The 25,156-nt window shown below is 40.0% G+C and overlaps 1 protein-coding gene across 1 annotated transcript in view; it reads right to left on the bottom strand.

The window, feature by feature from the left end:
• LOC114644562 (uncharacterized) overlaps positions 1 to 25,156 on the bottom strand; it is a 337,895-nt gene that overhangs the window by 42,085 nt on the left and 270,654 nt on the right. The window contains exons 35-38 of the mRNA XM_051934772.1: positions 18,855 to 19,067; positions 2,807 to 2,843; positions 2,639 to 2,677; positions 2,355 to 2,450 (exon numbers count right to left, since the gene is read on the bottom strand). Coding sequence (XP_051790732.1) covers positions 2,355 to 2,450; positions 2,639 to 2,677; positions 2,807 to 2,843; positions 18,855 to 19,067 — 385 coding nt within the window. The remainder of the gene's footprint in view (positions 1 to 2,354; positions 2,451 to 2,638; positions 2,678 to 2,806; positions 2,844 to 18,854; positions 19,068 to 25,156) is intronic.

Genomic DNA, 25,156 nt, shown 5'->3' with positions numbered 1-25,156 from the left:
AAATCATGATGCCTCCTTAGGTCCAAAAACCAGTCTCAATACTGTACATATATGTCATTTATTAGTCTGGGAAGAAAAAATTATATGTTCCTTACTGCTCTTTTAAATATATATGATCTTAATTTTATCAAAGCTTTTGAATTAATGTGTTTAAAAGAAATATATTATGAAGAGCTGTTGTGTAGGCGTAGTTTTAAAGAACTAATATACTTAATTTCAAACCTGCAAACAACGTGTATTTGGGCTGGAGCCTACAGGTAGTCTCATAGTGCTCTTCTAGTCTTTCTAGGCATATGTTTACCTTTAAGTCATTTCCATGTCCATTCACTTTACAGTGACATTTAAAATACTTCCAACATTGGTAAACATTGTTTTGTAATTTTTGAGTTTAGATACCTTGCATACTTACTCGCTTTTGAATTAATATTCTGAATCAATAAAAATTAGAAAATAAACATAAAATAATTTCTGATGACCTGTTTGTTTGTACAGAAGTAAGACTTTCATTTACATAGCATTCCTATTTTGTTAAAACATCAACTAATTGGTCTCTACTTCTCCCCTCTTGGGGTTTCCACATTTATTTATTCAGTTTGTAACAAGATTCTTGAAGACAAACTTTCAGTGCTCTGAATAAGATCCTTTAGGTTAAAGGCAAAGGAAAAAAGGTCTTTCCTTTTTTTTTTTGCTTGGTATTTAAGGTGATCCAAAAATGTGATCAAGTGCCAGTTTAGTGACAGAGATGATTGACCAAACAAAAGGTCTACCAAGACAAAGTTGTTAAAACCATGCAAAAGTCAAAGAATCCAAAAATAAAATAGATTTTGAACAGATCACAAGGCAAAATATATTATAATTAACTATGAATCTTAAAGCAAAAAGTAGACACAATCTACAGTATCTAAAACCTGGTCTTGTATAATATGGCTTGTGTGACATCGTGAAATACAAGCTGAGATAGGCCATCTCTTTGACATTCCAGGACAGAAGAAAAGTAAAATAGAATTTATCTCCCAAAGTGATCTCTTGCAAAAGTGATGTTTGTTTCAAATAAAAGAAAAAGACAATGAAGAGCATAGCTAATGTCTTGCAATCTGACAAGATGAAATAGATGACACCATACAACGCCAAGGCACAATACAAATACGGTATTGTGCATGAAATATTCATTAAAATGATGTCCTCCTATGAACATTGTACATTGAAACTCCATTAGTTTTAGGTGTGATTTTTTAGATGATCTTAGATCTCTGTTCCTTGGGGAGGTATACAACAAACTTTCAAACTTGTTCTCTCTAATTGTTGAACAATAAGCATAAGGAATTTAAATTTTGTTATTTGCTTCTCAGGAAATAGTTTTGCCTTGCTTCCCTGCTCATTAGCTTTGGGTTTATATATACTTGAACATAAGTAGATATGTAAATATAAAAAAAAGTTTTTTAGCTATACTGATCTTCCAGAATGACCTTCACCAGAAGAACTGTTGCTTCTTGGAAAGATACGCTCCAGCTCCCAGAAATTAAAGAAAATATGGAGTGGATGAATTTCACATTTAAAAGATTGTTACATGTCTACTTTCCATCCACCTTTTTCATTTACAATATAGCCTAGTGGTGGAACAACATTTTTCTTGGAAGCATGACATGGACAACAGGATCCAGGACTGGAGAAAAAGACCTCGAATGAAAAGGCAAACTGCATAGTGGCTCAATGTGCCATCTCTTCCACAGAAAGGATAATCTCAAGGTGTTTAACTAATGAGAGATTTACAATGAAATACACAGAACTTAATGATAAAATGCAGTCAGTTTTTCTTCATTTTGCTAATGAAAAATTCTGAATTTCATGGTACTCTTTTACTTTATTTCACTACACTTGTACTGGTTCCAGGAATTCCTCAATTTAGGATGGAAAAATCAAGTTAAGAAAAAGCCATCAACTTATAGGATTGACATAACATTCAGGGATGATCCCGGGTTTGTACCTAATGTTGCTGGGAAAAGCTTCTGCCTGTTGAGACCCTAATTTTAGTTCAGAGTTTTTAAACATGGATACATACTTTACTATTCATTAAAGCAAACAATACAGCGCCTTAACATCACCCTGGGGTCACATCTTTATTTCTATACAACTGTGTTAGTATGGTCCTAGATAGTCTATGATGAAACACAACCTATGTGTAAAAATAAAATGAGTCATCTTAACACCCTGCTTTACATTTTAGCCATAGTAAGTGAGGTGGCAGAAGTTATTAAATGTCTTTATAGTGTGGCCCTGGAGCACAGCATCCCTAAGGCTGGTGGGAGTAGAGATGCATATGCAAAAAAAAGCTTTTATACAAAATTGCAATTTACCTTTCATGTTTTGTTGAATGCCGAAAGAAGCATTCCAAAGATCTGCATTGGCAAAAGATGAAATTGTGTCTCTTTCTTCCATTTCTTTTAGCACTGCTAAATAAAGATGCAAAAAGCCCATCAAAATCCAGCATTGATTGGTGATTTGACTTTAGTATTATGATATTTTACAATTGCAATTTCTGCTGCTGCTTTTTATCAATTCAAAATATTAATGTTGGATTACAGGAGGTATTTTAGTAACCACTCAGTTTTTAAACGTATTCCCACACTGCATCACTCACCTCTCCAGATGGATTTTGGTTTATTCAGGATAAGATCATCTTTAAAAAGACAAAAAAAACCATAAACCTTTACTTTTGGAAATAACATCCTAACATACTTCCGCTCACTATAACTGTTAAGCATTTTTGACTGAAAAACAAATATATTAAAAATAAATTACATCTTACCATAGGAAATGAAAAGGAAATCGTCTTCATAAAATAGCTAGAGGTAGAAAAAAAAACAAAACAAAAAAAATCATATCTGGTGAAATAAGATTAAATTTTAAGGACTTACATAAAGTGAAGCAAATGAAAGATCATCAAACAACTGAATCAAAGAGAGATGAATATAAAGCATGTGCTTAAATACCAGTGAAAGAGGCAGGTACAATAACAGTTTTATATTAGTAGAGAGAAGAAGCCAGAAACATGGTGGGACCATAAGTTTATCACCATCACAAGAAAAAGAATACTAAAGGGCTATCGTCATAAATAACTTTATCAGTTTAGAACACTGCTTGATAATACTGTATATTACCAGCAGTGGAGTCTCAGGCATGAAATGATGGTATCATCCACCAAAAAGTAAATCCTGTTTTATTCCACACCCAGGACCATAGAACCTTCATTTCTTATAAGTTTGACAAGCATAAGAAAAGATACATGAAAAGAAGCTCTTTACGTTAAAAATTCCAGGTATCTAGTCACACAGGTTTGCGATTATATTGGGTAAATCTACAGCAAAATAAAAGCTAACAAAATATTTAAAATGCATTGGTCAAAATATGTCTTTGTCAAATTCATTTATTCTAAATCTATTTTGTTTAACAGGAATGCATTTTATTAATAGGGCACAACATTAAAGTAGTGTAGGTACTGTACTGTTACTGTTTTGTATCATATGAGATGGGGCCTGAGTTGACAGAATACAATACTTTGAACCTGCCTCCACTAGCCTTTGGGAAACTCATGGATTACCTTTTGACTTTTTTGTTTGTTTTATTTTATTTTTAAAATATGGTTTATTTTTTCACAATTTTCTTATAATTTCATTGTGCCACCATACAGTATGTGAGTGGTATGTCATCAGTGCCAACAGCATCTATTGTCAGTCAGTTGACTTCAGCTGTTTGTAGCATTTGCTGTCACTATGCTGTTGATATTTAAGATGGCATTGTGCCGTTCAGGTCATCCAACCATTAAATCTTTCAAAAGAAAGACTCTCATAAAACACAGGAATAATCAATTTACTTGAAACTCTCTCTGGAAAAGCAAACTCATTTTGAACCTTGATTTCTGGTATTGGTTTTGGCTTATCATTTCTTGTACTGTTCAGACCATTCTTAAGCATTCCACTAAGAATTCAATTACATCCATCTATTCATCTCAAATTTATCTTAACAAAAGGTCTGACCATTTAAATATGAACACCTCAGAGATACCTAAAGTAATATGACATGGCAACCAGAACATCTGGAAGAGAGATAAAAGAATTAAAGCAGCATGTTAGTTTCATACAGTAGACTGCAAATGGCTCCTCCCTCTATTCCAAGAGATTCATTGTGTATTCTGTTAAATGTAAAAACTTCCCAAATCATGGTTTTCTTAAGTTTGCAATGCATCTAGCATAATTTATAACAAGTAGGAAAGTCTCCTCAATAATTTAACATCTTCTTATATAATACGCTACCGTGGCTGTTCGTTTGTCTGTCCAGGATTTTAAATCACCTGTAGCTCGCAAACCGTTTGACCGATTTACCTGAAATTTGGTACACATATACTACGTGAGGTCTACTATCCACTTTCAGGGTGATGATTGACTTCCAAGGTTATTCCTCTTTATATTTTTATTTTATTTTAGAATCAGCTCTCTGCAGCGGCGCATGCATATGGGCACCATTCTCATCCCTACCACCTTCGCTGTCATTTCTCCTATCTCTTCATATCTTAAGTCTTCAACTTGTCTCAAGAATGATTTAAGTGCCAGCTTAAGTGAAAAATTAAAGAAAATGTGCTATTTAATTGCAACGCAAACACTGACTTAATCAGTTTTAATGTGAAAAGATGCCGACAAAAAAAGAGAAGAAGCGGGCAACTGGGGTGGAGAAAACCAGATGCTTACGAAGCAACAAGCGCATCAACCTCTGAGCAAATGAATGACAAACGTACAGAGAAAGAGGACGAAAACTAGGAATGCTCCAGTCAAGTGTATTCACTAATGTTATCGTGCAGTGTTCCGTTACTAGTATTAAAATAATTACAGCAAACTCAACTTAGTTGTCATAATCACATTTTTACAATGTTCCACAATATGCTCAATGTAATTTGTAATCTAGAAAAATAGTTATTTTTAGAATATGACATGCCTTGCAACATGAACTTTTTGACTCAACCTAGAGGCTTAAAGGCTGTTTTAACAGATTCCTTTGTTGATTTATTGGTGAATCAAAGACATTTAAAATTAGCAGTATCATGCCACATGTTAATAACAGTCTTTTGGTGTCAATTACATTAAGTAATAATCGTGGTGGCCCCAAAAGGCAAGTAGCAGAAAATCCAAACAAGTGGCGGGCTCAAAATAACAGGTGATGTGCATGAGATATAAGGGATGTCAGCATTAAAATGTGGGGCACACAAAACAAGAGGGGAATAAGAATTATTGAGTTGGGAACACAAAATCAGTATGATGGCAGCATAAACAGGTGGTACGCACAAAATATGAGTTTAGTGTACAGAAAAGTTAGGTATGATTTCAAAAGAAAGGAAGATTGCTGGCTGGTTGAAACAACTGTCAGTCACTTCCAGTTGAAAGTTTGACGACAGTTACAGGTGTGCACACTCGTAAAGTTAATTCATTTTTTTAATGTGTAGATAAACATTTTGAAAGTGACCATTAGTTATCAGAGTCACTACAGGGGAGTACCACTTTCAACTTTGATTTCTGCTCTAATGCTGCCATTCCAGATTAACAGAAGTACAGCTATAAAAATCATTCATTTTTTACATTGTATGCAAGTAAACCACAGAATTGTGTGCATTTATTCCAGATTCACCACCAAACAATAACATTAATGTGGATATATTTGTCGGTATTCATTCCTGTATCATGTGAGGGTGGGGAGCATAAACAAGCTTTGCACTAAATGCTCTCAGATATACACTGCTTAACCATGTTCACCTATACTGGATTATTTAAAGTCAATAAGGGTGTCTTTGAAAGGAGTCCAATTGTCAAGTATTTTACCAAATTCCAACATATTTATGTGAATGTGCAAACACCTTAATAATAATGCTGCCTGACAAAACAGCGATGTGCCTACTGATCTCACTTATTGACAGATTTACTTATTCAGTCATCTCACATACAAATACCATTACAAACATGTAAATGCTCTCATCATTAGTGGTTTATAAGTGAGATCACTGAATAAATAAACCTGTCAAAGAAGTAAGACTGGATGTATTCCAGAACTGTGGAACCCAGCTCATTTTTTTGTAATGAGCGGATACAGGGTGAGTAGACTTTATTATGAGAGTGCAGTCAGAGCACAGATTTATCTCAGAGAAAATTCTTGAAAAATAAACTACATTTTAAACATCCATCCATCCATCCATTTTCCAACCCGCTGAATCCGAACACAGGGTCACGGGGGTCTGCTGGTGCCAACCCACCGCAGGACACACACAAACACACCCACACACCAACTACACACTAGGGCCAATTTAGAATCGCCAATCGACCTAACCTGCATGTGTTTGGACTGTGGGAGGAAACCCATGCAGACACGGGGAGAACATGCAAACTCCACGCAGGGAGGACCCGGGAAGCGAACCTAGGTCCCCAGGTCTCCCAACTGCGAGACAGCAGCGCTACCCACTACGCCACTGTGCCGCCCACATATATATAGTGAAAAGGTGCTATATAGGCGCCCAACCCGACACAGACTGGACATGGGGGCAGACGTAAAATAAACAAACTATTTTTTCTTACTGCTTAGACATACAAGAATCAAAGGCAATATATAGCAAAATTAGGTAGTGGGGGGATGGGGTGGTCAGTGTGTGATTGGTATGGGGGGGAATGAGGTGGAGGTTGGGAGGAGTATTGGTCCTGATACAACTATGTAGGAAGAAAAGTATTTCATAGCTGTGTGCTGCTTGGATTGCTGAAGTTTCCCATCGTCGGTCTCAGTGGGGGAAGTGACATGGACATATTATGCCCTCTCGGGGGAGAGGGCTGTCCTCCCCGCAGGGGCCAAGGCCCCAGAGAAAGCTGGGGGGTCCCCAGACCAGCAGGTGAGGTTTTTGCAAACCTGGAAGCTAGATCCAGAGAGATCTACCCAAAAGCAGGTTGATGCTCTTTGGGAAAAGGTGGCAGTGTGCGTAAAACCCTCTGAGTGCTCCACCTTTCAAATTGTAAAAAAAGTGACGTGCTTTATCCTACTAAACAACATACCTGAGCATTTCACTCAGCCAGTCTGGGGGGAGTTTACTAGCATAGACGAGCTTGTCAGAGTTGTAGAAACATCTAGGATGGCTTTCCAACCTGAGAGAGTAGAACAGTCCTTTAACGGACGCCATGGAGATTACGTCCCAACTAAACTGCCCTCTCGAAACAAGCAGGAGTTTGCACTGGAGTCCCCGGATCCGCGGGCACGGATGAGAATGCAAGCGAGCGGATATATCATGTGAATCTGCTGAAAACGTGGAAGGAAAGGGACCCCAATCCCTCCTCTGGCCGGCACCGCTCATTCTTTGCTCAGACCAACACACTTAACTTTGGGTCTAACTTAACACCCGACAGCGACGAGAGCTCGAAGCAGTTATCTCGTCCGTTCCGGAGGTGGTAGATGAAAAACACGGAAGGACCTCTCTGATCGTCCACGACTTTGTGACCAAACCTGGGGTTATAGTCCGAGAATGTCCCTATCATCTTCCCGAGGCAAAGAAGGCAGAAGTGGAGCTTGAAATCAAGCGCATGCTGGATTTAGGAGTAATAGAGAAGAGTTATAGTCCCTGGTCCAGCCCAATAATCTTGGTTAGTAAGCCCGACGGAAGTTTGAGGTTTTGCAATGACTTCTGTTGACTTAATCAAATCTCCCAATTTGATGCTTATCCTATGCCTCGAGTGGACGACCTCCTTGAAAGGCTTGGACAGGCAGAATATCTGACCACACTTGACATGACCAAGGGGTACTGGCAGGTTCCTTTAACGGACCGTGTTTAGCACCCCTAGTGGACACTGGCAGTATCGTGTCCTTCCATTTGGGTTACATGGGGCTCCAGTGTCTGGTGGACAAAGTGCTCCGCCCCATAACACGTACAGTGCTGCCTACCTAGATGACATTGTCATCTATTCCAGCATGTGGTAGGAACACTTACAGCACGTCCGAGCAGTATTATGGACACTGGGTGACGCCGGTCTTCAGAACAAACCAAAAAAATGCTTTTTTGGATTGAAGGAAGTCAAATATTTAGGCTACCTGGTGGGTTGTGGTACTGTAAAGCCACAGTGGTCTAAAGTAGATGCCATTTTGAAATGGCCCCGTCTGCAAACCAAGCGGCAAGTCTAAGCTTTTCTCGGTTTGGCCGGGTACTACCGCCGGTTTGTGCCTCACTTTTCGGAAAGAGCGGCGCCCATGAGTGATCTAACAAGGAAGAGGGCCCCCAACATTGTGGTATGGACCGATATGACAGAAGCTGCATTCAGTGAATTAAAACGGGCCCTGACGTCAGTACCTGTTTTGAAAGCACCTAACTTTTTTCGCTTCCTTTTATTCTCCAGATGGACGCTTCGGACAAAGGCCTAGGAGCAGTGCTGAGCCAAAGCGTCGATGGCGCTGAACACCCCACCATATTCCTGAGCCAGAAACTGCTGAATCAGGAGACCAGGTATGCGGCGGTGGAAAGAGAGGCTCTTGCGATCAAGTGGGAGATTACAAAGTTGAGGTACTACCTCTTGGGTCGGGAGTTTACACTTGCCATAGGCCATGTGCCTTTACAGTGGATGGCCCTACACAAGGAGTCGAACCCTCGAGTCACTCGGTGGTTCCTTGATCTGCAGCCTTATAAGTTCTCGCTCATTCATCGGAAGGGCTCTCTCCACACCAACGCCGATGCTCTTTCTCGTGTTCATGACCTCTCAGTGCAGGTCGCTCGACCCGATGGGTCTGGGCTGAGGGGCGGGGGCCCTGTCACACACACGTGTTTAGGGGACAACTAAAAGGCCTGAATAAGTGTAATTCCACTCCGGACCAGGGAGTGGCGAAGAGTACTAATTATTTCTCTCAATCCCTTGCAGACCATTCTTGGGAAATCTTTCCTGGTTCAGGGGCAACCAACGATGTCACTTCCGGTTCCGGTTCTGATGACATCACATCCTCTGCAAGCATTTAAAAGCCGCCATCTTAAAGACAATGATCAGTTCTGTTTGGACTCTGTCGTGTGAACATGTCTGTTCTGTTTAATCAATTTTGCAGCCGGGAAATATTACATGGGTGGCTGCCCCAAACCTTCCCAGTGTCTCTATATATATATATATACACACACACACACACACACACACACACACAGTAGGGGGCTTAGCCCCCTGCTCGCTTCGCTTGCCAATCCCCGGGCCTGCACTACTCACTAGCCTCTTTGCGGTTCTGCCACATGCATATGGGGATGTGGATGTACAATTTAAACAGATTTTTATTTTCATGGGAATTGTTACATATGCATCAATTCGAAGCATAACTGCCCGTGATTGAATTTTGTTTCTTTCTATCTATCAAATAGAATGACTTTTTTGAATGTTTGGCTCTGGGATTTGTTAATTGTCTTTGAAAAAGCTATTCTAACGGGAAACTCTTAAAGTTTTAATACGAATGGCACATCAAGATCTCCTTTGTTCTCTAATGTTATCCGCGGAAGATGCACTACATTACCTTACTTGGATACATCCTTCTTTCAACAGTAATTTGGCCGATGGAAGACCAGACGGTATATATTCTTTGGGATGTTGTAAGTTGATGTTTTCATTGTCCGCACACAAATTAGACAACCAGCTGTCAAGGCGCAGCGTCAGAGGCTTCACCTCAGGTGCTGATGTCTGAAGTGTAATCCTGGTAAGGGCATGTAAAAGTGCGTACACCTGACGAGCCCCAGTAAGGGCGAAACACATGTTTTGTACTCTTTGTTTAATATATATATATATATATATATATATATATATATATATATATATATATATATATATATATATATAAATACACATATGCACATTTTACTAATAGAATTTATCATTGATGTTATAATCAATACGATTTTACTGTAAAAGTGCATACAATCAAAAAGAAGAAACATTAACAAGTGTGCATCTGTGATCTGGTGCCGTCTCTCTCTTTTTATTATTATTATTAATTAAGTTTTCAAATTAGAACGTCAGAAAATTTTTGACAAGAACATTCCATTCAGCCTAGCAAAGGTTGCCAATCCTATCTGCTAAATTCCACTGCAATAACATCAAGATGAGTTTTGAATGTCACTTAAAACCTACTGCCTACCATACCTTTTGACTTTTGCCACACTAAAGAGCCTCTACATCCGGTCACTGTTCAGGGAGTGGCTGTAGATGTGGTCCACTCCTACAAGTACATGGGGGTCTACATCAATAACAGGCTGAACTGGTCTTGAGGAACTATATAAGAAAAGGCAAAGCAGACTCTTCTTTCTTAGGAGACAGTGTCAATTTAATATATTGGTAGTGACATTCTTCACCTCTTCTACAACTCTGTGATGGTCAGTGTGGTGTGCTGGGTCAGTAATATCACTTCAAGAGAGAACCACTGAATCAACAAGCTAATTAAAAGGGAAAGCTCAGTTATGGGATGCACTTTGGACCCCCTGGAGGAGGAGAGAATGAAAACAAAACGGAGTGCCAATATGAACCATGCTGCACATCCTCTCTCAGACACACTGTAATCATTCAGCAGAAGTATGTCAGGAAACATGACTGGGGGTCCTTTATGCCAACAGCAATAGATAGACAGATAGATAGATATGCCTGTATAGTGTCTCACTGGGACTGGAACTGCCAAGTCAGAAGTTTTTTTCCTTTTTAGGCATTCTGGTTTGTGTTCAGACTACAGTGTGTTTGTATATTTATTTATTTATTATTGAATGAGTTTATTAACCCAGCCACAAGAGATGCATAAACCAGTGTATTTCTTCATGCCGATCCCAAGCCTGGATAAAGGGGGAGGGTTATGTCAGGAAAGGCATCCAGTGAAAAATTTTGCCAGATCAATATGCAGACAACGATGCACATTTCCATACAGGATCATTCGAGGCCTGGGTAACAACAACCGCCACCAATACTGTTAGCCAAAAGGGTGCTAGCGGAAATTAGGCTACTGTTAGCCGAAGAAGGCAAAGTAAAGGCTGCAGACGTCTCCAGAGGCAGGAGAAGTGGAGGAAGGTAAAGAGAGTGGAACTGAGGGTAGGAACTTTGAATGTTGGCAGTATGACTGGTAAGGGGGGATAGTTAGCTGATGTGATGGAAAGAAGTAAGTTTTGATATATTGTGTGTGCAAGAGACTAAATGGAAGGGGAGTAACGCCAGATGGATCGGAGGTGGGTTCAAATTGTTCTATCATGGTATGGATGGGAGGAGACATAGGGTAGGAGTTATTCTGAAGGAACAGTATGTCAAGAGTTTTTTGGAGGTGAATATGTATTTTAAGAAGAGGGAGGAACAAAGGGTGACATACAAGAGTGGAGGAAGATGCATACAGGTAGATGATATCCTTTGCAGGAGGGTCAGTCTGAAGGAGCTTATAAACTGTGTGGTGGCAGGGGAAAGTGTACTTAGGCAGTATAGGATGGTGGCCTGTTGGATAACGTTGGAGATAAAGAAGAGGAGGAGAGTGAGGGCAAAGCCAAGGATCAAATGATGGAAGTTGAAAAAGGAAGACTGCAAGGTTGAGTTCAAGGAGGAGGTAAGACAGGCACTGGGTGGCAGTGAAGAGTTACCAGATAGCTGGGCAACTACAGCAGAAGTAGTAAGTGTGAGAATAAAAAGTGACATTTTTGCAATAATAAAGTGCCTTCAGGAAGTATGCAGACCCCTTCACTTTTGTCACATTTTGTTATGTTGTAGCCTAATTGTAAAATCTTTTAAATTAATTGCTTTCCCTCTTGAAGCAACACTTAATGCCCAAAATGACAAAGTGAAAACAGGATTTTTTTATGCAATCATTTTGTTCACCCCACTGAATTAAAGCTGAAAGCCTGCAACTTCAACTGCATCTGAGTTGTTTCATTTAAAATTCATTGTGGTAATGTACAGAACCAAAATTAGAAAAAGTTGTCTCTGTCCAAATATCTATGGACCTAACTCTATCTATCTATCTATCTATCTATCTATCTATCTATCTATCTATCTATCCTTAGTTTTTTAGCACTGAAGGTTCCCAAGAGCACAGTGATCTCCATAACTCGTAAAGTGTAGTACAGGGGTAGGCAACGTCGGTCCTGGAGTGCCACAGTATGTGCAGGTTTTTGTTCCAACCCAGTTCCTTAACGAGAACTCAATTATTGCTGATGAAGCACATATTGCTTAAGTGACATTTTAATGCTTCATTTTAGTGGTCTCGCTTGTTAAGGTTCTCCAACCTTAATTGCTTATTTCAATCTTAAACTGCTGCATTCAGTGTTTTAATTGCTCCTTATTAGCAATAAGATGTAAAACAGGGGTAGGCAATGTTGGTCCTGGTGAGCCGCAGTGGCTACAGGTTTTCATTCAACCCAATTGCTTAATTAAAAACCAATCATTGCCAATCTCAGACCTTATTTAATTTTATGGCTTGTTAGTCTGTGCAATGTAAGGCTTTTATAGCGTAGATTTTTTTCCTTTCCAAGGATATCATCCAAATGATATGAAGCCTAAAACAGATCATTTTCAGTCTGTCACATTTTTCTATTAAGTGTTTTATTAAATCAAACCGTGCATGATGAACACACACAGATGTAATTGGAAAAAAGCTAGCTGGAGAACTGCTGGCTGCTTTGTCTTTTACATCTTATTGCTAATAAGGAGCAATTAAAACACTGAATGCAGAAGTTTAAGATTGAAATAAGCAATTAAGGTTGGAGAACCTTAACAAGTGAGACCACTAAAATGAAGCATTAAAATGTCACTTAAGCAATATGTGCTTCATCAGCAATAATTGAGTTCTCGTTAAGGAACTGGGTTGGAACAAAAACCTGCACATACTGTGGCACTCCAGGACCGACGTTGCCTACCCCTGGTGTAGTATATTGTAGTCTGGACCTTTGGAGATTCCATAGTGATATGAAATTATGGGTATTGGGGAGCTTAAAGGAAGTGACATAAAATATAAGACTGTGTAACGTGTAATCTAAAAAAGGACCTGTTAAAGTTTATTACCTTGAACCTGTCTCCGTCTTCTTCCTTTTTTATTGGTACAATATTATTGTCCATAGATATAACACTGGCGACGAGGATGCGACGGATTTAAAAGTGCACCGCTATGGCTACGCAACGTGTAAAGTAAGTTTTTTTTTTTTTCCGCTGGAGAGGAAAGAGAAAAGCTGCAAGTTTTTTTTTTCTATTTCTGTGGTAACGTTTCTTAGTCATTCACTGAAGATAAGCACAAGGGATAAAATGGCAATGATAACGGGACATTTCGGGCCATTCGATGATTCAGTTGAGCAATGGGGCGATTATACAGAGCGATTTGAGTTTTTTGTGAAAGCCAACGCCATTGACGATGACTTGAAAGTGCCGACATTTCTTAGCGTTATCGGGGCGAAGACATTTAGTCTACTGAGAAGTTTGGTACGGCCAGGAAAACCCGGTGACAAGTCATTTGCTGATATTGCAAAGATTCTGGACTCACATTTTTCGCCTAAGCCGTTATTAATAGCTGAAAGATTTAGATTTCACAAACGGAACCAGGAAGAAGGCGAGTCTGTTGCTCAATATGTAGCGGTACTCAAGAAACTTACAGAATATTGTGAATTTGGTGCTAATTTGGATGACGCCTTACGGGACAGGCTAGTGTGCGGATTGAGAAGTGAGGGCCTTCAGAAGCGGTTACTCACTGAGGCCAACCTCACATTGCAGAAAGCGATTGAGATAGCCGTGTCTATGGAGCTGGCTGCTAAAGAAGCACAGCAGTTAGGGGCAGCTGCTAGAGTACACAGAGTGCAAGCAAACTCAAACAAACAAACAGGGGGCACCAAACAGTGTTACAGATGTGGAAAGATGGATCACCATCCAGCGAATTGCTGGGCAAAAGAACTCATATGCCGTAGCTGTAAAAAAAAAGGGCACGTGGAGCGTGCATGTAGAGCAAAGAGAAAGGAAGGCACAGACAAGGGGGAAACAGGGAAAGATAAAAAGGCATCCTGGTCTTATAAAAAGAAAAATTTGCACGTGGTACAGAAAGAAAATAAAACTTTGACAGTGAGACTGATTCTGAGGCTGAGCTACTAATTAAAACACTGAATAAAAAAAGAGGCTCAGCAGCATATACTATTACTGCCATGCTGGAAGGGCACCCTGTGAAGATGGAGATGGATACTGGAGCAGCGGTCTCCCTAATATCAGAGAAACTGTTTAAGAAAAAATTAAATCACCTTCCACTGAAACACCCTAAGATCATAATAAAGACATACACTGGGGAGAGTGTGCCTATGTTGGGTAAAACAAAGGTTCAGGTTGAACTAAATGGGCAAAGAACCAAATTGCCTGTATATATTGTAAAAGGTGATTATCCAGCTCTGATGGGCAGATCGTGGCTAGAAAAAGTACAGTTGGATTGGACCAAAGTGAATGCTGTGTCTGTTGAACAGTCCGAGTTGAATTTGGTCCTGAGAAAGCACCAAGCTGTATTCCAAGAGGAACTGGGGAGTATAGCAGGGATTAAAGTGACACTCCGGGTGCAACAAAATTGTCAGCCAAGATTTTTAAAGGCAAGGAGTGTTCCTTACGCTTTAAGACCTAAGGTGGAGGTGGACATTGACCGGCTTGTCAAACTAGGAGTCCTAGACCCTGTTTCTCATTCTGAGTGGGCCACACCTGTGGTTCCGGTGGTCAAGTCTGATGGATCTGTACGATTATGTGGGGACTTTAAGGTAACAGTTAACCCTGTTCTCATAGCTGAGCAATACCCCCTTCCTGTGATTGAAGATATTTTTGCTGGATTAGCTGGGGGAAACAAATTTAGTAAAATAGACCTCAGCCAAGCATACTTGCAAATGCATGTAGATGAGGACTCACAAAAGTACCTCACCATAACAACACATAAAGGGCTGTACCGTTATTGTCGTTTACCCTTTGGAATTACTTCAGCACCAGCGTTATTTCAGCATGCCATGGATCAGATCCTTAGTGGATTACCAGGGGTACAGTGTTACCTGGATGACATCCTGGTCACAGGGCGAGATGACAAGGAGCACATGGCCAATCTGGATAAAACCTTAAGCAGGCTAGAAAAGTATGGGCTACGTGTAAACAAGGAGAAATGTGACTTTTTCAAAATGTCTGTGGAGTACCTAGGACATGTTATTGATTCTGAGGGGTTGCACACAGCTCCTTCAAAAGTGAAGGCAATAGTAGATGCCCCTGCTCCAAGCAATGTCAGCCAACTGAGATCATTCTTGGGTCTCGTGAACTATTATGGGCGTTTCATTCCACAGCTAGCAACGTTGTTGAAACCACTCCATGAGTTGCTGTGTGAGAGTAGACCCTGGAAATGGTCACAGGAGTGTGAAACGACATTTAGCAAAACCAAGGCCGCGCTGGCTGATAAAAGAGTTTTAACACATTTTGACCCATCCTTACCAATTCAGTTAGCTTGCGATGCATCCCCTTACGGTGTTGGGGCTGTGGTGTCGCATATTATGTCAACAGGTGAGGAGCGACCAATTGCATTTGCGTCAAGAACATTGAGTAAAACTGAAACAAAATATCCTCAAATTGAAAAAGAGGCTTTAAGCATCATTTTTGGAATGAAATTCCACACTTACCTCTTTGGTCGAAAATTTACCCTGCTAACAGACCACAGACCTCTCACGTCTATTTTTGGCTCACACACTGGTGTACCATCTATGGCAGCAAGCAGACTGCAGCGCTGGGCATTGCTCCTTGGGGCTCACAATTATGAGATCAAATACAGGCGTTCGGAGGCACATGGAAATTCAGATGGTTTGTCAAGACTTCCCCTACCTGACCAACCCAGAGAACAAGGGCAAAAGATTTTTTACTTTAAGATGGTGGAAAATGCACCTATCACTGCCCACCAGATTAAGCAAGAAACCAAGGGTGATTATACACTGTCAAAACTACTCACCTGCATTCTTAAAGGGCAGGACCTTAGCACCCTTAATGCACTGCCTGATGTTCAGCCTTACCTTTCACGGGGAAAGGAGCTATCTGTGACAGCAGGATGCCTCATGTGGGGCATGCGAGTAATTATACCACAAAGGTTGAGGAAACCCATTCTGGATGAGTTACATCTTGGACACTGTGGTATAGTCCGAATGAAAGAGCTAGCCCGGAGTTATTTTTGGTGGCCTGGACTGGATCGTGATATTGAGGAAAAGGCAAATTCATGTTCATCATGTCAAGGCCTCAGAAATATGCCAAGTCCAGCACCATTGCATCCATGGGAATGGCCTGCCAGTCCTTGGCAACGCGTTCATTTAGATTTTGCAGGACCTCTAGAGGGTGTTATGGTTCTGGTTGCAGTGGATGCACATTCTAAATGGCCTGAGATCACTGTCATGCCCGACATCACATCAGAAAAGACAATCCAAACCTTAAGAGAGATGTTTGCACGTTTTGGACTGCCAGAGCAGATCGTGACGGATAATGGGCCTTCTTTTGTATCCCAAGAAATGGAAGAATTCCTAAAAGGTAATGGTATTAAACATCTCCTATCCAGCCCTTATCATCCTTCAACTAATGGCCTGGCTGAAAGAATGGTGCAAACCCTTAAACATGCTCTTAAAGCATCCAAAAGTGAAGCACCATTCAAACAACGTCTTTATACCTTTCTTCTTAAATATCGTAACACACCCCATGCAACAACAGGTATGTCACCAGCTGATCTGTTCCTAAAAAGGCAGCTGAGAACACGTCTTGATTTGTTGAGACCAGCTACCACTCAAATGAGAGTTTATGATAAGCAGCACGATCAAGTAAAACAACGTGCCAAGCGGGCTAAAGATCGTGAGTTTTTCAGTAGAGAAGCTGTCCTTGCTCGTAACTATTCCACCACTGAGAAATGGGTACCAGCAACCATTCTTCAAAAGACTGGACCTGTCTCATATAAGGTATGCACACGAGACCACTAGACATGGAGACGACATGTTGAACAGCTGTTACCCTCTATACCTGTTGAAGAAGCCGGTAGCACAGAAACGTCTGAGGAACCTAGTTTTAGTGAGTTGATCCAAAGCCAGCCAGGAATACCACCTGACTCTCCTGTTTCAATTCCTGCCGATGCTGTCGTGCCAAGGTTACCTGAGGTTGCCTTAGGGGATGAACACACCTCAGCTGTACGACGTAACCCTCTCAGAAGCAGGAAGCCTCCTGACCGTCTTAACTTATGAAAACTAACTATATGTATATGGAGATAAAGGCACAAAATAATACCTTATGTTAGCAGGATGTTGAGGTCATTTATCCTCTTTTCCTTTGTTGGAATGTAATTGCATTGATAACAGTATGTGTTCTGTTTCATGTTTATTTTCCTGTTCTTAATAGCAGATGTTGTTTGTTATATGTTAGTCGAGTTTACAATTTTAAGCGGGAAGGAATATGTAGTATATTGTAGTCTGGACCTTTGGAGATTCCATAGTGATATGGAATTATGGGTATTGGGGAGCTTAAAGGAAGTGACATAAAATATAAGACTGTGTAACGTGTAATCTAAAAAAGGACCCGTTAAAGTTTATTACCTTGAACCTGTCTCCGTCTTCTTCCTTTTTATTGGTACAATATTATTGTCCATAGATATAACATAAAGGGAATATTGCAACAATTCCTCTAAACTCAATGCGAGATATGCTACACTGTTAGTTAAATCTTAAATGAAATTATTTTTGTATCAGTGGACATTTTATTGTGCTTTTGAACATGAAGGAAAAAAGGCTGTAGATGAGATGTAAATACATGTTCCAAAAGCATAAATATATAAGCTCTAAGTTTTGCTGTGAACTTAGTTTCTTTTTTGGGAATCATTTTAATCATCAATAATGACTAGTTTCACTTGTAGTGGTTGTAAAGGTGAGTTACAAAAGAACACCACAATACTTCTCCACTATACATATTATACACAATATGCATATCTAAAACATTAAACATAATATTCCAGATAGTCTGGGCCACCTTCAATTTACATAACATCTTAATCTGTCCACAGAGGATGGCATTTGCCATAAATTCTACACCACCCTTGCAAATCTGAATAAAATAGTTCTTGGATTGCAGCTCAGCATTTAACCATAAAAGCTGACCACCAGACTTCCCAATGTAGGACTTAGAATACTAACTTCTTTTGAAATCAAAATGGCATTGAGCTTATGTATTTCTTTCTTTATCTTGCTCAATAAACAGTTTTATTCTTTGAAAATGGAAAAGAACCAACTCAAAAAAGACAAAAAACAAAATTTTGCAGGTTTTAAGGGAATATTAATTTTTGTCCTATTAATGTATGCCTTTGTTACAGTTTTGTTGTACAGGGTGGAGATACAAGGACACAGAAAGGTGACTCCTCAGGTTCTAAGCAAATAAATTTATTTACTACATCATTTCTTCTAAGTTACTGAAAAGACCATATGCCAAAAGTGAGGTAAACGTGGTGACATAAATGGAATTATCAGTACTTCCTTAATGGAGGTAAATTCAAAAACACAGAATTCCAATCACTAAATGAAAAATCTGCCAGTATTGCTTTCTTTGCAGAAAGAGGGAACCAAATTCTGTTTAGACTTAAAATACTGGCTTGGACCATAACCATTAACATGAGAAAGTATCCCTAATCTACAGTGGTAGGCCATTGTCCTGGAAAATAGATGTGACAGTCTACCAAGAATGGATGCAGGAAAAAGAAGCAAACAAAGAAATAAATATAAAAGTTCACTTGATCACTGTAGCTGGAAACTTACTAAGCATTTAATATTTTTGGAATATATAGATTTTTGTTTGGTTAACACTAACCTCTTCCATCCATCCATCCAATATCCAACCCGCTGAATCCGAACACAGGGTCACAGGGGTCTGCTGGACCCAATCCCAGCCAACACAGGGTGCAAGGCAGGAACCAAACCCAGGAAGAAAAACCTCTTCTGAAATCAAATATTCATTCAACTTGTGGAATTCTTTCTTCATCCCAGTGACAGCATCTGTTATATCATTCAGTAGCAATTTCTTCTGTGCAGAAAAAGATATGGTTGCATAAAAAATGTGCTTCTACAGTACCACAAGTAGAAAGAGTCTGCCTTCCTATTAATCTGTGCCTTTATGTCAGTTCCATTATATGAGATGGAGACAACAGAACAAACCAAAAAATCTACTGTCGTTCAGAACAGCATCATGTTCTACACCGGAGTCAGAAACTGCTGGAATGGGAAGCCCTTGTCATCAAGTGGGCCATCATGTGGCTGAAATACTGTTGATCTGGATGGCAGTTTAGTCTTGTCATCGACCACACCCCCCCCCCCCCCCCCCCCCCCCCCCCTTACAATGGATGGTGACACATAAGAAGATTAATCCTCGAGTGACATGCTGGTATCTCAAGTTTATTGATTCAAGGAAGTTAATTGCCAGCATTTAGTTCACTCCAATGTGGATGCTCTTTCTCATGTTCACTACCTCTCATCCAGGGAAGATATTCCCTCTTGGAGTGAGCTAGTGAAGTCTTCTGTGTCATACCACGAGCCTGGACAGTGTCTCATGGATAATGGCTCGGTTTGTCTCAGGGGATGGAACATAGTGATGCACCATTATTATCATGGTTTCTGTGTCATCTAGAATAGAAGAGAAGCAGCCAGAAGATCAATGACCTCATATCTAAGGCAATCGCTGCAAGCCCAGCCTCTTATGGTCACATAGTTATTTAAATCGCTCCTTAGCCAGAAGTCAATGTTCTTTATTGGACATGCTTTAAGAAGGGACAGACCTCTAAGTGTAAAGAATGATTTTGGCAACTCAGTAGAATCAAGAACGAAGAACATCATCATTATTAATGTGTTGCTTTCATTTTTGATTTAGGACATTAAACAGGGTGTACCAACTATTTTTCCCTGTGTTTTTGCACAGCAGATAAGTCATATAATGAGAACACTTCTAAAGCATTTCTTATTTAATTTGTCTTTAATAATAAAGAACACTTAGTCGTTTTGAAATCAGAATGTCATTCAGCTTGTTTAGTTCTTTAGTGATTGCAGAGACTTCATCCATTACATTGTGCTGTGGGGGAATGGAAAAGGTTAGATGAAAAACATTACAATATAAGAAGTAAAAACAAGCTGCCTTCTTATTAATGTGTGCATTTAGATCAGCTCAGAAATGCATTTTAGAGACATCAGAAAACACAAAGACGTCTTTTTAAAACTGAAACTTAATGCATTTTTCCTTTCGGACGATTAGAAAAATGCATATACCAAAATGAGGTTAACTTTATGTTATGAATTGAATTATGAATCAGCTTTTACCAGGGAAGAAAAAATCAAATAAATCTATAACTATTATTATGCTTATATTGCAAAAATCTTTGCAGAACCCACATGAGTAAGAAATAGAGGGGTTTGGAGCATGCACTGATACAACTCGTTGCCTCATGAGAGGTGGTACAATGTAAATGGATGTAATACAGTATGGATAAAGTGGTGTAAATGTTCACCTGTTTTAATGAAGTTACTTTTTAAAGAAAATGGAAATAAATAAATGAATAAATAAATAACTTTCCAAAAGCAGCCCATAATTGTGGTCATGATCTTTTACTTTTGATGTGTTATTCATTTATTTATTTATTCATTTACTGTAGTTATTCCCACTATCTTCCATAAGTAACCTAATAAAAATGCAAACAATGAGCATAAAATACAAACATTTACACACAGAAAAATCCAGATGCAGGAATCTGTGTGTTTGCCAACTTCCGTGTTCTTCCGCTACATAAATCCCGCTCAGCGTGGAAATAAACGCACATGCACGCACTTGCTGTCCCGCCCCAACTCCTCCCAGAATTACGCCTCTTTGAATATGCAAATCAATATAAACAGCCCTTAAGCCCAGCGTTCTGTGAAAAGACAATGGCAAAAGTATGCGGAAAAATAGAAGAATTTCAGCGAATACCAAATGGAGGCAAAGAAAAACGTACTATTTGTTGGTTTAAACAGTTATATAAGCAACAAAAGGAAGTTGATTGAGTGACATAGCGTGTCGGAGAAACTCGAAAGCTCAAGTTCACAAAGTTGCACAGTGTCCGAAATAAAAAAGTTGTCACATATCAAAGTCGGCATGAAAAGGCGACTCGTAGCCCACCATCTGAGTGTCATATGAAAGCTTATTAGGGTACAGAGAAAAAAAATAGGCACACAGTGGGGAATAAAGCATGAAATGTCAACTTTAATCACGTAGTTTATTTTGTCATTAAAGTAGAACATCATAAACTTCATCTTAACATCGTTTAATTTACTAGTTTCTCAAATCCCATCGTAATTAAAGTAGCACGTTAAATGCTTTGTTGTGTATTTGATCTTCTATGTGCTCTATGTGCCTGAATCACTACGTGCTCTTCCTCCAACAGGACACAGAATCCATTATGTTCGTAATATTACAGCTCTCTGAATAATTAAAATACTGAGAAGTATATGTGATATCATTTTCATGATGATATAAGTTAAAGCTTGTTATTAAACATGGGAACACGGTGGCGCAGTGATTGTTCATGTCTTACACCAAGATGCTTGCTGCGCCATGCACGACCTTCAATGAAATGCATTATTACAGAAGTACTGTCTTTTTCAAACGTACTAACCCCCAATTCCTGTCCTTACTTTTCTTTCTCCAAATACCCAATCGCCACACAATCAGCTCTGTAATAGACGTTAAGCCATCTGTAAGCTTAGAACGCCAATTCTTCAAAACTTTTAAGGAACATCGAAATATCTTCATAATGTTTAATTATTCTATCCATCTATCCTTCCAGTGTCGCGCCAGCCACAGCATGAAAACAGCGCGAGGCAGGAACAATCCATGAACGGAGCTCAAGTTCACTGGTGCTGCGGCACCGTGTAGTTAAAGTTAAAGTTTTATCTGTATAATATAATCAATATATTTTGCTGCATTTCATCTTAAAAATGATATCGTCATCATATGTAAATATGCGCTTTATACAGTGGCTCAGGTTGTGCAATATTATAACTGTATCATAAGTACAATTACCTCACGGTAACATGCAAGTACAAACAGTTCTACAAGGAGCACTTGATGGACTGATTGAGTGCGTTTAGAGTTCTTGGGATGAAACTGTTTGTGAACCGTGAGGTCCGAACAGGAAAGGCTCTGAAGCATTGGTCAGATGAGAGCAGTTCAAATAGCGAAATGGCTGAGGCAGTGAGTGCTTGATGCTGTATACCGATAATTCTCTTTCCAATCGCTGTAGATCTGTGATTCACACTCAGATACAGTGATATAAATACTCCAAGTGGTGCAGTGCGAGTAATACGGAAAAAGATGATCCGCTGTGGCAACACCTAATGGGAGCAGCTGAAAGAAAAAGAAGAAGAAGGTGCAGTGAGAGTAACAACGCTAAAGCAGTTATGGTATTTAGAATAGTTTGACCATTCTGTGGACCATTATATTGTTACAGGTTAATTACAATCAGATGCATTAAATTTATTAACGATATGCGGTTACATTCAGTGTGTTTCATAAAGCCGCCGTCGTGGATGTGGATCTAAGAAAGGGTAACCACACAGGAACAGTAGCACTGCTTTGACGCTGGGTGCCACCAGTCTGCAAAACCGAGCGGAGAACTTGCGGATGACAGGATATGAGGTACTGTGGAAAAGTGCGTGGCTTTACGCCAAGTGTAGGTTTTATACATTGCGATTTGAACATGTAAACGTTCTTACGCAACATTTCTGTGCATATGCACCGTTTATACATGAGGCCCCTGGTGTTCTGTGTGCAGTTTTGGTCTCCAGGCTACAAAAAGGACAAAGCAGCACTAGAAAAGGTCCAGTGAAGAGCGACTAGGCTGATTCCAGGGCTACAGGGGATGAATTGTGAGGAAAGATTAAAAGAGCTAAGCTTTTTCAGTTCAAGCAAAAGAAGATTAAGAGGAGACATAAGTGAAGTCTTTAACATTATGAAGGGAATTAGTCCAGTGGATTGAGACTGTGACTTTAAAATGAGTTCATCAAGAACACGTGGACAACCCAGCCACAGTGGATGCATAAACCAGTGTATTTCTTTGTGTCGGTCCCAAGCCCAGATAAATGGGGAGAGTTACGTCAGGAAGGGCATCCGGTGAAAAAATTTTGCCAAATCAATATGCGGACAACAATACAAATTTCCATACCAGATCGGTCGAGCCCCGGGTTAACAACGACCTCCATCAGTACTGTTAGCCAAAAGGGTGCTGGCAGAAATTGGGCTACTGTTGGCCGAAGAAGAAGAAGGAGAAAGAGAAGAAGAGGGGGAGACATGTCTGAAGGCAGGAGGAAAGGAGGAAGGTAAAGAGAGTGGAACTGTGTGTAGGAACTTTAAATGTTGGCAGGATGACTGGTAAGGGGGGAGAGTTAGCAGATATGATGGAGAGAAGCATGGTTGATATATTGTGCGTGCAAGAGACTAAATGGAAGGGGAGTAAAGCCAGGTGGATTGGAGGTGGATTCAAATTGTTCTATCATGGTGTGGATAGGAGGAGAAATGAGGTAGGGGTTATTCTGAAGGAACAGTATGTCAAGAATGTTTTGGAGGTGAAAAGCGTGTCAGACAGAGTAATGATTATGAAGCTGGAAATTGGAGGTGTGATGATGAATCTTGCTAGTGCATATGCCCCGCAAGTTGGGTGTGCAATGGATGAGAAAGAAGATTTTTGGAGTGAGTTGGATGAAGTGATGAACAGTGTACCCAAGGGACAGAAAGTGGTGATTGGAGCAGATTTCAATGGACATGTTGGTGAAGGGAACAGAGGAGAAGAGTTGGTGATGGGTAGGTATGGTGTCAAGGAGAGGAATGAAGAAGGTCAGAGGATAGTGGATTTTTCTAAAAGGATGGACATGGCTGTGGTGAATACGTATTTTAAGAAGAGGGAGGAACATAGGGTGATGTACAAGAGTGGAGGAAGATGCACACAGGTAGATTACATCCTATGCGGAAGAGTCAATCTGAAGGAGATTGAAGACTGCAAAGTGGTGGCTGGGGAAGGTGTACTTAAGCAGCTTAGGATGGTGGTCTGTAGGATGATGTTGAAGATCAAGAAGAGAAAGAGAGTGAGGGCAGAGCCAAGGATCAAATGGTGGAAGTTGAAAAAGGAAAACTGCAAAGTTGACTTTAGGGAGAAGGTGAGACAGGCACTGAGTGGTAGTGAAGAGTTACCAGACAGTTGGGAAACTACAGCAGATGTAGTAAGGGTGACAGCAAGAAGGGTGCTTGGCGTGACATCTGGACAGAGGAAGGAGGAAAAGGAAACCTGGTGGTGGAATGGGGAAATACAAGAGAGTATACAGAGGAAGAGGATGGCAAAGAAGAAGTGGAATAGTCAGAAAGATGTAGAAAGTAGACAAGAGTACAAGGAGATAAGGTGAAGAGAGAGGTGGCGAAGGCTAAAGAAAAGGCGTATGATGAGTCGTATGAGAGGTTGGACACTAAGGAGGGAGAAAAGGACCTGTACCGATTGGATAGACAGAGGGACCGAGCTGGGAAAGATGTGCAGCAGGTTAGGGTAATAAAGGATAAAGATGGAAACGTACTCACAAGCGAGGAGAGTGTGTTGAGGAGACGGAAAGAGTACTTTGAGAGGCTTATGAATGAAGAGAACGAGAGAGAGAAGAGGTTGGATGATGTGGAGACAGTGAATCAGGAAGTGCAGTGGGTTAGCAAGGAGGATGTAAGGACAGCTATGAAGAGGATGAAAAATGGAAAGGCCGTTGGTCCAGATGACATACCTGTGGAAGCATGGAGGTGTTTAGGAGAGATGGCAGTGGAGTTTTTAACCAGATTGTTTAGTGGAATCTTGGAAAGTGAGAGGATGTCTGAGGAGTGGAGAAGAAGTGAACTGGTGCCGATATTTAAGAATAAGGGGGATGTGCAGGACTACAGTAACTACAAGGGAACAAACGAATTGTTTCTAGAATTGAAATACTGGCTAAATACATAATCCTTAAAATGAGAAAGTATCCCTAATCAACGGTGGTAGCCCATTGTCCTAGAAAATAGATGTGACAGTCTACCTAGAATCAATACATGAAGGAGAGGCACAATAAGAAAAAATGGATAACATTCCA

Source organism: Erpetoichthys calabaricus, chromosome 12, assembly GCF_900747795.2.
Source record: "Erpetoichthys calabaricus chromosome 12, fErpCal1.3, whole genome shotgun sequence".
Classification (NCBI taxonomy): Eukaryota; Metazoa; Chordata; class Cladistia; order Polypteriformes; family Polypteridae; genus Erpetoichthys; species Erpetoichthys calabaricus.
Note: the sequence above shows the minus strand (reverse complement) of the source record. Positions and strands in the feature narration are given on the sequence as shown.